The sequence below is a fragment of the Rhea pennata genome, chromosome 1 (assembly GCF_028389875.1).
Source record: "Rhea pennata isolate bPtePen1 chromosome 1, bPtePen1.pri, whole genome shotgun sequence".
Classification (NCBI taxonomy): Eukaryota; Metazoa; Chordata; class Aves; order Rheiformes; family Rheidae; genus Rhea; species Rhea pennata.
In genome coordinates, this window is record NC_084663.1 from 170,173,773 (window position 1) to 170,190,439 (window position 16,667).

Below are 16,667 nucleotides of genomic sequence, written 5' to 3' on the forward strand. Positions count from 1 at the left end.
AATTCTGATCTCTGTGGCAGAAATATGAAAACAGTAAAATAATATCATATATCAAACAAATTGCTCACAAAGAATATTTAAATAACCTTTTTATTGCCAAAATTATTTCCTTTTTCACTGGCTAATCCATAAACCCGGTAACTGGCCCTTCCTCAAAAAATATCTAATAGAAATAAAAAACAGCTAGTATCACCCTCTCAGCAGCAATTTTGTTCTATATTGCTCTAAGAAGAACTCATACATCCATGACTGCACTGTTTCACTATACCTGATTCTGCATATCATAGTCTATTGTGGAGTATAATAGATATTGTAAATTATACAACTCTCACCTCAAATATGTTAGAAAATATCTTAAAATTCTTGGGTAGTGTTTCCAATGCACTGAATACAGAGCTGTAAGGAGCTGCCTTTGTCAGACCAGTTATAGGGCAATGCTGAGCCATCTTTAAAAATGGTAGGCATGTAGTTTTAATTGAAATGATTATTTAACTTCATTTATAATTAAAAGTAAATTACTGGTTTCAAAATAAATGGATACATTTGGATGGATTCATGTACAATTTGTCATCTGTGATTATTATTTCATTTACAAGTTTGATTATCATCTTAGACAGCTGAGGTAGCTCAGAGGCAGAACAGGGTTCACACCATGACTCAGGAATGTCTTTATTCAAGTGTCATGCAATCCACACAAATGCTGGCTTGGAAAAACCTTTTTTCTCTGAGTTTTCCAATTCAGCAGGAAGGTAGGATGGGCATATTGCATAGCAGGATAGGCAAAATTAAAATCCTGCTTGCTTCGCCATGGTTTGTGGATACCTGCTAACATCTGAAATTAAAAAATATCATGTCTTCTATTTCTGCATAGGTTTGTATATCTGTATACACTACACAATACCTATAGAAAATCTGACAAAATTTGTCAAATAGTCCTCATACATGTGCTGTGCAATACAGCCTAAAACTGTAGCCTTATGGCCAAAAATGAGTTAGAGCTTTAGCTGGTATATGATGCATGCAATGAGTGGGTAGAGTTTGGAAATAACACTAGGGATGGAGTTTATTAGAAAGCCAGCCTCTCTCCCCTTGCGGTAAATCTCCCCCCACACACAGCAGTCCCACACTCCAGGGCATGGGGGCCAATGCTGCTGTGCTGTCATCAGTATTATGGCTCTGTCCAGCCTTGAAGAGCCACTGTGTTCCCACCAGGGCCTGTGGCCTCATGGACACCTCCATCACAGCACTTTGCCTGAGGGCAGCACTGGTGGCTGCCAGCCTCACGTGCAGGCACAAATCCAGGCGTGAACCTGCCCTGAAATTGTTTGCTTGCACAGAGGACAGGAATGACACAGTTGCTACTTGTTGATTGTACTAAGATGACTTCCAGAAGATGGAGTCATAGGGGCAGAGTTATGAGCTTTGTCTTTCCTTTCCTGCTCCACCTCATCTTGTGAAGGAGGTATTAATTACACCCTGAGCCCTTTTCAGTCATCCTTCCCATAGGCACAAACCGCAGTAAGCTTAATTTCGCAGCCAATGGCAAAGTGGCACAATCCAAAACAAGCTGTCCCCTCATTAGTGTAAACTAATGAGGTTCTACAACATGAGCATCCTATATTGCAAAACTGACCCACTTCATGGCATTTTATACTTTTATGAGATGTACACATTTAGAGACGTACAAAATAGTTTTGGAGTGTAATATGACTTCAGAAGTGTGATGAACATTGTGAAATATCCACAACTACTACTATCTCTACATTTAAACAAACAACAAAAAACACAGAGAGTATATCCATCTGATTTTGACTCCAAAAACTTATCTGACCTTGGCTTTCAAGAAAACCTGTTTAAAAGCGTTAATATCTGTTTTAAAAAGTAATACTCAGTTGTATGACTTGCAAACTCAGGCTAAATACCACATGCATCAGCTTCAAATAACTTCAAACACTTATGGTTCAGAAGTCTAGAAGATTAAGAACCTCTAGGTATAAATCAGTGTCAACAAAAATAAAAACTTACAGAGAGTTTTTCAGCCATGGATAGTGACTGAATGATTTATGAAGGTGACCCTCCCTAATGACCCTAACTTACATACAAGAAAATTGAGGAGGGGCAAGAGCACAACCTTTCCCTTTGAAAGTATATACTTTCAAAAGTATACACTAATATATTAGTCTGGAAATCTTAAATATGGAAGTACCCCCCAAAAAACAACTGTTGATCCTAAAAATATAAATGCACTGGATTAATTTTGTGCCTGTAAATAAGGTAAAGGAACAAAATACAACAACCTTAGCAGATTTTATGGAAAGACAGATTATAAATGCTTTTGCACTCCCAAGCCCTGAGAATGCTCTTTGTACATTTGTTTTACCCATCTCAGCACACATATAAGATAGACACAGGGACAGAAAACCTGGCTTCAGAACTGTCTGGCTAGCAACATTCTGCCAAAACCTTTCTCTAGCGGTATCACCTATCTTTTTTCCAGCAGCAACAGATAAACAGGAGTGATATACAATCCCGTAACTTAATTCTGTCACACAGAAATACCATTCTCATGGAAATGTCCTCTAATATCCACAGCATATTTCATGATTCAAATACTTGTACTTTCAGAATTGGAGGGAAACATTCAGCTCTTACAGATCATGTGCTCCGACAGGTCCCAGTTTTTAAGTTGCAATGGTTCAGTTTGACTCAAGTCACTATGCAGGAGTTAACAGTAAAAAAGCAAAGGACCGAGCATTCATAAAAGCGCTGATCTCTCTGAAGCATGATCAAGTAAGGGTAATATAAAGCTGATCTGCTGTTCTGCTGAAGCACTAGTAATTATGTTTACGTGAAAAGTTATACTAATGCCTCAGCTTTCAGATGCTCAGGAACTTGTGAAGCATTTGCTATCTGTGAAGGATGGAAGGGTGACTCTTCAGGTCTAGATCAGTTCCATAACAACCTCTTCAAAGCTCATAGTGATGCCTCTCAAGATGAAACTCACTATACAGTAGATGAGGACTATCAGAAGGTGATGCAGTTCATCTAAGATCAGGATTGTCCTCTAGTAGCCTCTCCTTCTCTACATTAACATATGGTGCCTTGATTGTCTCAGGAGCTTAAATTATATGGAAAAAATCTGGGCCCCTATGCATTTGGCCTCTTTTACACAGTGCAAAGGCATACACCTACAGATGGGCCACAAGTATCTAACAGCAGAACGTAAACTGAAAGTACAAAATACAAATCTGAACAACACAATAAAACATATTTTTTCCATAAAGACATCCAGGTGCCACCCAGTTCCACTGACTCTGTCATCACCTTCCACAAACAGCTGCCATCTTAACCAATGCTCTGATATGAGGGGCCATATAGGAGGTATATTGCAAGGACATGGAAGCCACAATCTCCAGATCATGCATTTAGATTCATCCAATCTGTAACTATGTCCATAATGCTTAATGTTTTCACTCCTTTGAAATTCTGGGAGATATTAGGTGCCCCTGTAGGCCTGGAACATCCATGATACAAAATCAAACTCACATTCAACACTAGTAGAAGAGCTACAACCAGAAATTAAAGTTTAAATCAGATTGCAAATGTCATCTCTCTCTCCTAAATAAAAAGGTGAAGTATTTGCAGATCAGATTGCCATATTTCAGAATTTGCAGATTGCCATTTGCAGAATTTCAGAATGCCATAGACCACTCTGACACCTTTCAAAAAATTAAACTTGCTTAAAACAGAAAAAAATCAAAAGGAATGAACATCTTACGTATGACATAAACAGTGACTAACAAAGGCAGAAGAAGTTTGGTAAAAAGATGAAGGCACCCAAAAGTTACTCTCTTCTACAAGTATATTTTGTTTTTAAAATTTAAAAATCTGAGTTAAAAAAAATGATATTCAAGAAAATGTCAGCTTCCAAAGAAAAATCTTCAATACTTAAAATACATTGATAAAGATTGGTTTTGAGCAAAATTCTAATGGCTTTAGAAAGGAATCACATGATCAGAAAAAAAAATCAGAAATCTCAAAAGGGATTGAAATGCCTGTCTTGTCGGCAAGGATATCAGCAACATTCAGCCCTCATGGAAGCGTGTATATAAAGATGTGAGTAAATATAATCCATTATCTTTAGACATCACATGTCACTAAGTTGAGTTCAGTAAAGACTGTTGCAAATTGTTAGACACAAAACAAATCTAGAGCTATTATATATGAAAACATATATACTGCTTTGAGGAACTTATGAGATTTTTACAGCCAAAGGGGCTATTAGAAATCATATTTTATGTGGAGGAGACTTAGAGACTGTGTTTTTTTGTTGGCTGTCATGTATACAAGGATCAAAATTAGTTATAAAGATGAGAATGACATAGATTGACGCAGTACTATTAGTGTTGTTTGCCTGAATTACTTCCATTGGCTACTGGTTTTACTACAGGATTAAGGAACAGAAAAAACATTTAGATTCTTATCGTAGTACCTAATTTCTGGGTGGCTGGCCCTTCAAAGAGCATTCTGAATCCCAGGCTAAGTGATCCCTTTTACATGTTCAAGGAAAGTTAACTTACTTCTACATTAAGAAACTTCTAGGCACCTCCAAGTTCCTGGGTCCAAATGCACACCTCAGATATGCCTTCATTTCAAATCTGAATGAAAACTGAAAGTTCCTCCTTAAACTCTGGTATTCATAGAAAGAAACGCAAGAACACCATGTACTCCAAAGGTCCCCTTCAGATGAGAGGTGAGGACCACAGGACTCATGGCAGTTGACAGTCACGGCAGCCTTAGTCCACTATTCTGCCTTTGCAGATGTACCTTTCAGCACTGGTTGACCATCTTTCAATGGTAACAAAATGCCGCAGCTTTATGACTTTTCAAATGTTCATCCATAGAAATGTCTCTAGAGAATTGCAGCCTCTGGAGATTTTCTGTCTATTACTGGAAGAGAAGATCAGGTGTCACTCACTCACCACTACGCAAGGAAATCAAAGTATAGCTTGTATATAGTACCTACTAAACTGGCAGTTTATTTGGCTGACTTTGATTCTCCAGATTTCAACCAACTTCAGCTCTGAAGGTGGTAATCAAGGCACAAATAATTGTGCACAGGCAGTCATGTCCTCTGCCAGCTCTTGCTTAGCTATCTTGGAGAATGTATTTCTCAACATCCTCTCTGCCGTGGTAAAGTTCTTCTCAGTAGTGAGGAAAATTGTAAATAAGGGCTGTAATCATGTATCTCTTGCCATGTTACAAATGCGAAGAGGGAAGGTTGAGATTTTCTGGAAGAATATAACTAGCGATGCTCTGTGCTTGGAACCAAAGAAGATGCTGGTGATGAATCCTGACAGGCTTCCCATGCTAAAACACAGCCAGATGTTGCCTTCTCACCTGTACACATCATCTTGCCTTCTTTCACCCATACTGTCTAGTAATCCCTCTGCTTTTATCCTTGCTCCACACAACAAAGATATGACTTCAGGATGCTCATAAACTGACAATTTGGTGAAGACTAAAGTTGCTGTGAAATCTGATTATGTAAACTTGCTCCTGCAGCAGAGAAAAACAAGCAGGCAGCCCTAGGGTTACCCATCCTGTCTTGAGATGGGTAGAATGAATGGTTTCCTTGAAACATCTGCCTTTGTTTATTGACTATACAAAAAGCTCCACTTATGAGCTTAGTCAGATGCCTATTTTTTTGGATATTCACTATGTTTAGTGAGATAAAACTGCCTCATTTTCATTCAATAGCCAGTTCACCCAGGGCCCAGACAAATGCAGCAATACACATGAACATTTAAGCTGAAGGCAGCGTAAGGAGTTTCTTTGGCCTGCTAACTGCTGCGGTTCGCACACCAGCAGCCTCTCCTGGGTGACCAGGCTGCTTCTCACCTCTCGCTTCCACTTGCCTAGGTCTGAACTCTGTTCCCAGCGCTGACGTTGAAACGATTATTATTTTCCGGGCCCGCGCTCTTAGAAAGGCGGCACCTTCTTCCACATCACCGGTCTGCAAGGTTGCTTCGCGGACCTTGTCGCCCTTCAGGGCAAGAACATGCAACAGCAGCCATCCGGCACCTCTCCCGTGAGTGAACGGGCCCGGGGGCGGACCTCTCCCGTCAACAACGCGGCTCCGCACTCGCAGCTTTTAGAGAAATATATATACATATACATATATATCTTTTTTTACTCGAACATTGTTCCTCCTCCCCTTCCCCAGCTGTCGATATTGGTGACACGTGACGCCCCGAGGAAGCTCCCGCCGCCTCCCCGCGGGGCGCGGGCGCGAACCCGCCTCCTCGGCGGCCTCGCGGGCCCTCGCGGCGCCGCCACCCCGCCCCGCCGCAGCCTCGCGGCGCTCCTGGGCCGCGCGCGCGGGCGCGCTCGCCCGCCCGCCCTCGCGAGACTCCTTATTCTCGCGACAGCGGGCCGCCGCCATCTTACTTGTTCGCTCGCTCGGTTGCTCGCTCGCCGTGTCGCTCGCTGCGGCTAAAGGGAGCGGGGGGGCGGCGCGCTTCGGGGCCCGCCGCTCGCGCTCTCCGCCTGCGCTCCCCGCCGCCGCCCTCCGCCCAGGCCGCGGGGCGGCCGCGCCGCCGCGAAGGAGCGGGGCCCGCAGGGAGCAGCCGCCGCTCGGCTGGTTCCGCCCCCTTCGTGGCGCTGGGCCTGCGGCCCCTGCCTGGCGGCCGCTGCCGCACCGGCACCGGGAGGCGACCTCGGGCTCCGCCTCGGGCTCGGGCCCGGCCTCAGGAGGCGCGGCGAGGCGCCGCGGTGCCGGCCGGCGGGGCGGGACGGACCCCGCCGCCGCTGCCGTTGTTGCTGCTGCTGGGGAGGCGGGGGGCACGGGCCGCTCTGGATGGTGGTTAAAATGATCATAGAAAACTTCGAGGCGCTGAAATCCTGGCTCAGCAAAACCTTGGAGCCCATGTGAGTAGCCGCGACCGCCCTCCCCCCCCCCCCCCCAAAAAAAAAAAAAAAAAAAAAAAAAAAAAAAAAAACCCAGTCCCATCGCTTTGAAAAGACGGGCGGGGGGGGGGGGGGCGCCTTGGGGAGAGCCCCGTGAGCGGGCCGCCCCCTTTGCGGTGCGCCCCGCCTCCCCGCCCGTCCCTCTCGCCGGGGGTCCCCGCGGGCGGTGCGCCGTGCCCCCCTGCTGCCGGCGCAGCGCTCCGTGGGGAGGTAGCGCCGTCGTTTTCATAAGGATGCAGCTTCCCCCCCTAGCGACCGCGAGCGTCGGCAGCGCCTCTGCTCTCCGCCTTTGTAGCTTGGAGGAAGCGGGAGGCAGTGTGTCTGCGTGTGCAGCCCCGAAGCTGCCGGGCCCTGCCCTCGCTCCCCGCCTAGGCCAGGTGAATAGCTGCTGCCTGCCAGCATGTACTGCGACCGCCTCTGAGAGAGGCCGTGGGTATTTGGGCCATTTCCCAGGACAGGCTCTTTGTGTTCAGGGATGTTCTCTTTAACGTTTTTTGTAGGCTCATAGTACTTCATTCTTAGTCTTTTTGAGTATTTGATACTGATGCGTTTCCCTCCCCCTAAATAAGATTTGCATCAGTTGTGTGGAGCTCTTGGGAGTAAAAGCCCCGTGGAATAATTTACCTGTGTGTGAATACCTGCTTGGCCTCTGTGCATAATATTCTTGTGAGTAATTAGGACTCTTCTGCTCACAGTCTATGTAATTATACATGTCTGCCTTCTCTGGATAATATTTTGGTAGAATCAAGATATGAACTTGATTTTAAAGGTTTCATCTTCCAGAAGTACAGTGTCTGTATAGACGCCTTGAACTAAGGCATGTGCTTGACGTGTCACCCAGAAACACCATTTTAACGTGTGTATTAATTTACTGGGGCTTGATTTGAGTCAATAGAGCGAGATCTTATATAAACTAATTCTTTTGTTCACTTCTGTGATATTGGGTGCCATTGACTATTAACACTGCTGAATGGAATAGAAGACTGTTTTAATGCTTATTCTTAAATAGTGCATGTGTATATACATGTACGATTTGCGTGACATGTTGAGATAACTTGAATAAGGCTCAAGAACTGAAACTGGAAAATTTTTAGGGGAACTTCACTTATGATAGTTTTTGAGTTTGTTCTTTTTGTCTTGAGGGCCTAATCTGAGCTTCACTGAAGTAGATGAGTCCTGAACTTAATTTCAGTGGGCTTTCTGTCAGGCCTGCAGAAATGTGGTGACATTTTTTATTAGCAATAAAATATGCCTTTTTGGTGAACTTTAAAGATGTAGTTGTGTGAAGGTGAATTCATTTTCCTTTTGAGTAACTGTGGGGAAAGAAGTGGTATTACAATAACAAAGCACTTTCTGTTCTGTGGTAGTAGATCCAGCTAGTCCTCTGATGCAGAAGGCTCTCTGTTAGTCTCTGGATGCATTCTTGCATGTATGTTCTGTTAATGGAAATCAGCAGTTTGATATCAATATTTAACATGTACTGTTTCAGAGAGTTGGGGCAGGTAATTTTTAACTTTGGAAGAAGTTACAGTTTCCAAAATCCACATTGGTAATTTGAAGTAGTAAATCCTGCACACTTACTTAGTTTTTAGCTTATCAGTAGCTGGAGATTGATATTTACGAGTACTGTCAAATTACGAGAAATCTAAAACTGGGAGTCTGCCAGTGACATTTTCAGTATGGTTTCAGTAGGCTTCAAAATCCCTCATTTCATTGAGGAAATCTGTTAGGTTCTTTTGATTTTTACAGATCTGATGCACAGTAAGAAGAAATAGATATAGGAGCTTAAGTTTGGCTTTACCAGTGTATTATAAAACAATTTCATATTGACTATCTAAAAATTATCAAATGTTTGCCAGATACTATTAAGGCAGAGGTCAGGATGATTCCTCACTCTTTCTCTTCAACCTCATACATCGGTGATGTATAATAGTAACTTCTTATCCTGGTAACAAACATAGGTTGTTTAGTGTTCCTTGATCTGTTTGAGTGTTAGTCTGCGATCTGCTAGTGCTATTCAGCAACTGAAGGGTGAAATTGGGATTTTTAGCTTTTGGAAACAGGGCGGGTTTTTTTGCTTTGTGACACTAAAATGGCCAACCTGTTGTTCTTAAGTTACATGTAGTGTGTGAGCAGTTCAAGTGTGGTTCTCATGCTGGAAAAGTAGGTCATGTGGAAGGGAATTGTTGACCTGGAGGGTACTGTAATTCTCTGCTCTGGGAGGAGACGAACCACCAGGAACTGTTAAAAGTCAACATGGGCCTGCCATTCAGTTTTTTGCAGTACCTTCCTATGTACCTTCATTCCTCCAATAAATGTTGAAGTTAGTGGAGGAGTATTATCACTACTGTTATAACTAAGGGCAGAAGCAGTTCTCTGAAATGTGTCTTATGGGTCCTGACTATATGAAAATTTCAGTATGTAGCTTGTAAAGTAAAGAAGAATAACTGCTATTAGTGTAATATTAGTACAATGAGGATCTAAGTGCTTGTCATCTGGAGGTGTCACCATAGCCTGAAAATACTTTTGTGCTTATCTTCTTTTAAAGAAACAAAAATGTGCCTACTATTTCATTTTATTGCTCTTTTAGAAACTTTTAGCTGTAGGATAGACACGAGAATTTTTTTTCTAACTAGGTTCAGGAAGACGTATTGGATCAATGTATTTGGATACACATGGAAGTGTTGCTTTTGTAGTTGTAAGGAAGGAAATACATTTAAGAAGGTATGTAAATACATTCTATATACACTTGTGTATAGGTCTAGATTTATGTACTAGATACCAGACTAGATACTTGGAATATGCTTGCTTTTTCCAGTTGCCTGTTTTTCAAAGTAGCTGGCAATTCTTAATGGAGATCATGGCAATTATTAACCATGACTTGTTTCAAAGGCCATAACATAAACATGTGCTTAGACCTAGAAAAAGAGTATCCATAAAGCTAGTTTGAAAATAAAACTTAATGATGAAATTAATCAAGAATATTAACTTTTCAACATAATGGAAAAAATGGTCTGGACATATATTGTCATACAATTGTATGGTCTGGACATCAGTTGGTTATTAGACTCTTTCTCATGGTATTTCTGGGAAATTCTAAATCCTATTCATAGGCAAGAGTGTTCGGATGGTAGGGATGTTACAGGGTTATTATTTTTTGGTACAGCAGTACACTGGTACTTTGGTGCTGCCTTTGGCAAAACCTCAGTAATCCTCCACACAAACACCCCTCTCTTGGTCCTATTACAGTAAGGCAGGAACCGTACAAATGCTACCATGCCATTTCTGCATTCCAGCTCTGGTAGAGTGATAGTGGTTCTCCAGCAGCTTTCTACAGTTCTTCAAGAGAACTGCTTTTGATGTTTTGGAAATAATTCACTGAGCTGCTCTATTCAGTGCACAGAGAATTACAAAATATGCACACCAAACTATTAAAGTTATATGTATGTGAATACAGCACCAGTGTAAACAAGGTAACATTTTTTTTCCCTCTGTGGCTTTGTTGTATTTGAGTAGAACTGTCTTGTATGTATAATTCAAGCCAGCTTTGTAAAGAAGACACCTGTCTTCTTCATTGATTACAGACTGCGGTATACTTAGTTTCTAGTGCTAATCCGTCATGTATCACCTGTGAGCAAAGTATTTGGAAGTAACGTTAAAGTTGGAATAAAACTTTCATTTCTGTCACCTCTTATTTCTATACTAGCAAAGTCCTCTCTGTGCTGTATCTAATGCAATGGATTTTTTTTTCCTTTAAGTCCATTCCAGATTCTGTATAAATTTAGTGTTTAATGCTTGCCAGAACATCAGAATTTGGCTTGGCAAAGTGCCATGTAGGTATGTTGTTTCCATTTATTTTCTTTGTTTGAGCCTCTATGTGTAGCAAAGTCTACTCTTCTGTACAAATGCTGCACTCTACATTTTACCTCATAAGTAATTGTAATATTTACGTGAGACTTCTGTCCCTCTTGCCCCAATTCTTTATGGTGGACATATAACTTGTTTTTAATTATTCTGTGTAAAATAAATTTAATTAAAATCTGCTGGCCCACTGACTTTTACTTGATTAAGGTTCCTACATCTAATTTTTTTCCACTTGTTAAGTTTTTTTTGGTTTACTATATCAGACTTGCAGGGAAGATGAAAAGGAAATAAAAAAACAACCAAAGCAATATTCATGCACTATTAAAGCATACCTCATTAAAATGGAGAGGAATTTTTTGCCTCAGTTAATTCTGTAAATGATTATGGTATTGTAACTGCTTATCACAGAAGGAATAGAATCCAAATTGTTTAAAGAATATTCTGAATATATTTGCGTATCATTGGAATATTTATGTCAAAGGTAGTCAGAATGCTTTGGTATTCAGTTGTGCCTTCCTAGTATTATTCTTGTTTACCTTATTTTTCCAACGTTTCTTAGTAAAAGCTCGTTGTCTTTGGATTTGCTCAATTGTTAACAGGTTAGTTATCTTCCCCCAGTTACTTAAGAAACCTAGTGAACAAGAAGGGCTTAAAAATGGTGTAAGTAATACTGTAATAACTTGAGATATTGAAGGAATAGAAATAAATTTAAAAATGTGGGTGTTCCTTTCCACATACATGTTACACATCATACTGCCACTAACACTTACCAGCTACCAAGACATTTCATATTAGTTTCCAAAAGAAGTCTAAAAGCAATATATGTTTATCTTCGTTTAACTTATTCTATTAACATTTTACATTAAACTGTTTATAACTAGTATAAATAAAGCACAAATACACCGTATTATACCTTACTCTCTTTCAACACTGGCAGTTACTCTTCTTTGATGTTGCAAGTAACTTGATACTTGGTTCATCTGACTTGGAGAGCTGCTGTATTTGAGAATGGGAGATTCAGTACTGATTCTGTTAAGCTTATTCAAAAAGGTACCATGACAGAATTAAAATAGTGTTATTATAAAGAAGTAGTGGTTGAATGCAGAAAACAGAGGAGAAAATTATTCCTGTTGTAGTAAAATTTTCTTCTTACTCTGAGCAGCTTCAGCAAAAGAGGAACCCTTTGGCTGCATCTCAGATCATAGACACAAAATTGATGGATTTTGCTCTCTGCATTGAATGGTATGTTGGAAAACCAGCAAGCCAACAGCTGTTGTGCCTCATGAAAGCTGTCTGAGTCTAGAGGTAGCATTTAAAGCTGTTGGTTACTAGTTGTAGCTGTATGAACACGTCAAATCTGGGTACCATTATAATTTAATAACTTCTATAGCTTCATTGCAGGGTGTTAAGTTCCTCAGTGAATTTCTATAATTTATCTACTTTTTTTAAAGATTTATTGAAAGTGAGCACTGCAAGAGTAGTGCTTCCCATCTACAATAGTGGCTCCAGGTAACAGCCATATCTTGCTGAATGAGTCTGTCATTCATTTTACTTACTGAACACTGTAGCTTTTCCTGGATTTTTGAATATAGACTCTAAATGGTAGCAACACAACCAAATGCCACCATTGCCTACTTTAGACTAGCTGTTCAGCCCAGTATGTGAGGTACTCTTTTCTGTATGCACTCAACACTGCAGACATATCCATGTCCACTTTGTTTTATGTCAAGGATTGAACAGTATTCTAGAGGAGTATAAATATTAATCTTCAGGCAACAAAACTAGACTCTGAAATTTAGGTTGTAAATTCTGTGGACGAGAGTGAGAGAAATTACATGCACCTACATGTTATTTTCTTTGTAAAAATACCATTCACTGTCTTTAGGACTTCAGACATGCTTTTGCGGTTTCAATTTATTGTGGTGGTTAAGATTTGTCAAGAAACTAGTTTTAGGACTTGCAGTACATTTTTGTTTGTTAATTTTTTTTAATGAACATATAGACCAAAAAACAGGTGTAGATTCTTTTACCGGTTTAAAAAAGTGGTGTGTGTGCACTAGCTGCTTCCAAAGTGAATTGTAGGTTCAAGTTCTCGATGTCAGTTTGAAATAAAGGTGATGAAATACTTTTGAAACATAAAAAATATGTTTTGTTTACAAGGGGATTTGTTGGATGCTTTTTTTTTTTTTCTCTCTCCTCATTTCTCCCCTTCCTCCCAAGTATATATATTCTTTTTTCCCCAAGTAATAGTGTTCATTTTGTGAGAACCATCAGATTACAATTTGACAGGTTCAGCTTGGGAAATACATTTTTCAGGTAGTAAAAAGGCCAAATGTCTTGTAGTCAAACGCTGCTTCTGTATAGCTCCCTTCAGGAATTTGTATGCAAAGGCCAAGCATTGTGACCAGAGGGTAGATTTTGGAATACTAGATTTTTTTTTAATAGAAAAAATGTGAAGAAAAGTGTGAATTAAATTATATTGCCAAAAAGCTTAAAATAAAAATAATTTTCTTGGACTTGCTGTCCAACTACCATAAAATTTAAGCAGCAGTCAGTTTGCTTTGCCATGCTAGTGAGGTTTTCAGCAAAATTAAGGGTTTGCCTCATGTTAAACTGAATTCTCTAGCATCTGTTACAGCACCGTAGTACCACATCTCCAAATCATGTGAATACTACTTCTAAAATATTTACCAGAAATGATTATTTATATTATTTGTTTCAAGCACCACTTAAGACTGGTTACTTTCTTTATGAATTACTGACTTAATTGAGGAACAGTAGCATGAGGAATTCTATAGACCTAGAGATATGTAGGGTGTTTTGTTTTGTTCCTGAGAGGAGGAAATCTGGTGATGAGAAACTGAATTTAGGCATTTCAGTCCTTTCCTCATCCTAATTACTTAGTACTTTGAAAGGCTTTGGCTTGGTATTTGTGCAAGATACCTATAATTGTATCTTTGCTTGCTCTGTGCTTTCAAAATTGGAAAACATTGTTTGAGGAAGTCAGATTAGAGCAGCACAGGCAACATTAATAAGCTGCTTAAATATGTTTTTTTTTTTCCCCAGGTAAACTTTCATTAACTTCACAACCCTCTTGATCATTCTTAAGTCTGCTTTCCATTCCTTGCATGTATTCCTTCTCCCCTTACCCCACTCCAGCTGATACTAGTATTGTAAGAGGAGTCTTTGTGGTATTATATTTAGTATTTGTTTGGTGGAAAGTTCGGTGCCTTGTGGGAGACAGATTCCCAAAGTTCTCAATTCATGGTGGGCTACTTAGTCCAAAAGGGAATTTCAGATATATTTTCCCTTCTGATACCTTTTACGTAAAAATATTCAAGTAAAGAGCATGCTTTGTGCTTCATTTTTAATATTTTTTTTATATTGATGCTTAAAAACATTTATAGGCACTAACCTAGCAAAATACGGCTTCCGTGTACCGTGTGTGTAGTTTATTGTTTATTCTGTCTTAGAACTTTGAAGGTATTTACTGTATGCTTCTATTCAGTATCTTTTAAAGTGGTTCTTAGACAATATTTGTGAATACAAAGATATTTTACTGGTTTAGGGTCTTTTTCCTTGTTGAATTAGTTTTAGTTATTCTGGCAGTTTTCTTTAATCAGTATAAGCTGTACTGCTAGTAAGAGGTTTTATGGGTATAGATAGCTACACCGGTAAGAATTTTTTGCGAACAATGTGCAAGTGCATTCCATATCTGCTGAATTTGTAGATTAAGGCTGTTGCCAGTAATTGCATGGTATTTATAAAAATCAAAGTTCATTCTTGGAATGTATTTAATGTTTTATATTTTGAAATATGTAAATCTGAGCCAGAGACAGATAGGTTGAGTGGTTTGTATATTAAATTAGTTGATATTTTCAATTAAAAATGCCTTCATTGAGAACTGAATCTAATTCAGCCAAATTACTTTTCCATGCCCAAACATACATTATTTAAAAACAAAAACACTACTTATGGCTTGTGTCTACATCTTCATCTTTACTCTTCTGCTTTATTTTATTTGTTTGAAATAATAATTTGGTGTCAGCACTACAAAACCTGAAGGGATTGGAAACAGATTGTTTTGAAGAAAAAGAAGAATATTGAACTTCTCTGTGAATTTAGTTGCAATTGCAAAATCTTGATCCTACAAGCTGTTGCTTCTCTCTTTGAAGCTTTTCTTCAGTGGATAGCAGTAGGAAGTATTCAGATATTCTTTAAAGAGTATGTAGAGCTCTAGTAAGAGAATGCTTACATGCCTATACATTAAATAATCTTTTCATAAAGCAAGATTTCCAGAGCCACCTTTCTTGTTTAATATAGAGCAGATAGGTACTATGTATTATCTGATATAATACAGACTCTGCAAAAGTAAAACCTTTAATTAGGATCATATAATCAGGAAGTATTTGCAAGAAAATGTGCTTGCTGTTTAATTCTCACCAGCATCAGGATTTGCTTGCTACCGTGGAAATCAGTTTAGATTACTTCTGCCAACTGTTCTTTTGTTTGTTAAAGAAGATATCATAAAAGAAAACAAAGGAGGATAAATTTATGATTGCTGATACTTAGGGATTTCCACAGCACGTGCCTACAAAAGTTAATGGGATGTAGAAGTGTGAATCAAAGTTGAGAAATACAAAATTATTTAAAATATATAGCTATATATATTTTATACTGTAGCTGTGTGTGTGTGTGGCTACAGTAACTTTCAACTGTAAACAAATACCAGGAAGATCCCCCCAAAAGCTTAGCATTTTCCTAATTACATACTCTCTTAACATAAATAGGCCCAGTTCTATCTTTGTTAAATTTGGTTTTTCTTATTATAAATAAATGGACAACAAGCTGGACATCTGAGTACCATGCGAACTTCTAAGATGTATACAAAACAAATCCCAACTTTTTAAAGTGTTCTGGAGTGTAGTCCTCTGTTATATAAAGGACTCAGATTATAATAAGAATGTGAATTTTAATAAGAATCTTTGGTGAACCAATTCACTTAATAAACTAGGAAGATTTCTTCAGACTGGGGAACCTGCAGGTATTATTTTACACATTTGAATGCATGAAGGTATTTTTTACTTTAAAAAAGTTTTACCATAAAATGGAGTTAAAGCTAAATTTCTGTCATATTTCTAACGCATATTCCATGTATGCTCTAGTTTGTGATATCCTGCACCTTATTCAAATCAAACTAAGGGTTCAAACTTGTATCTAACAGAATTGAAAATGTTTTTCAATAATTATATGGTTCACTGAATGATATAAGTTAACTGACATTTCAAAATTCAAAATAAATTTCTGTCTGAAACATGCATAAGTGGTATTTTCATGGCAGACTGCTACCTGTTTTTCTAAATATTCAGTTAAGGACCTTTGCCACTCTATTGATCTTACAATCTGCAAGAAAATGCTATGATATGCTTCTGCAAGGCAAAGTCCTTGTGCTACATAGTACATTTTGCTGCTATCGATGTGGGTGCCTTTCCTGTTTTCTCTAAGGTGGTGTCAGGAGGAGACCAATGAATGAAGTATTGTCAATTATAAGAGCACAAAAAAACAAGCCAGAAAGGCTTAAAAAAACTAATAAATGTGTTTAAAAATCCGTATGTGCGTAGCAAAGATACTACAAGTATATGGCACACTATTCATGCATGAAGCATCTCTAAAAGCTATTGCCAAACTACAGAAGGAAAGAAACTTGTTGGCTATGGGCAAAACCTGAACCCCTAAAATCAAATACAGGAATTTGTAATTAAACTGAAGAAAGGTGGAGAATTTGTATGCATTTTTCGAGGAGTTCTTTCCAAATGAAAAAGTAGAAAGAGGTT

At 39.2% G+C, this 16,667-nt stretch overlaps 1 protein-coding gene across 3 annotated transcripts in view; it reads left to right on the forward strand.

The window, feature by feature from the left end:
* Positions 1-6,567: 6,567 nt before the first annotated feature.
* Positions 6,568-16,667, forward strand: part of RBM26 (RNA binding motif protein 26) — a 57,762-nt gene continuing 47,662 nt past the window's right edge. For all 3 annotated transcript variants that reach the window (XM_062566851.1, XM_062566853.1, XM_062566852.1), the window contains exon 1: positions 6,568-6,930. In XM_062566851.1, coding sequence (XP_062422835.1) covers positions 6,860-6,930 — 71 coding nt within the window. In that variant the 5' untranslated portion in view covers positions 6,568-6,859. The remainder of the gene's footprint in view (positions 6,931-16,667) is intronic.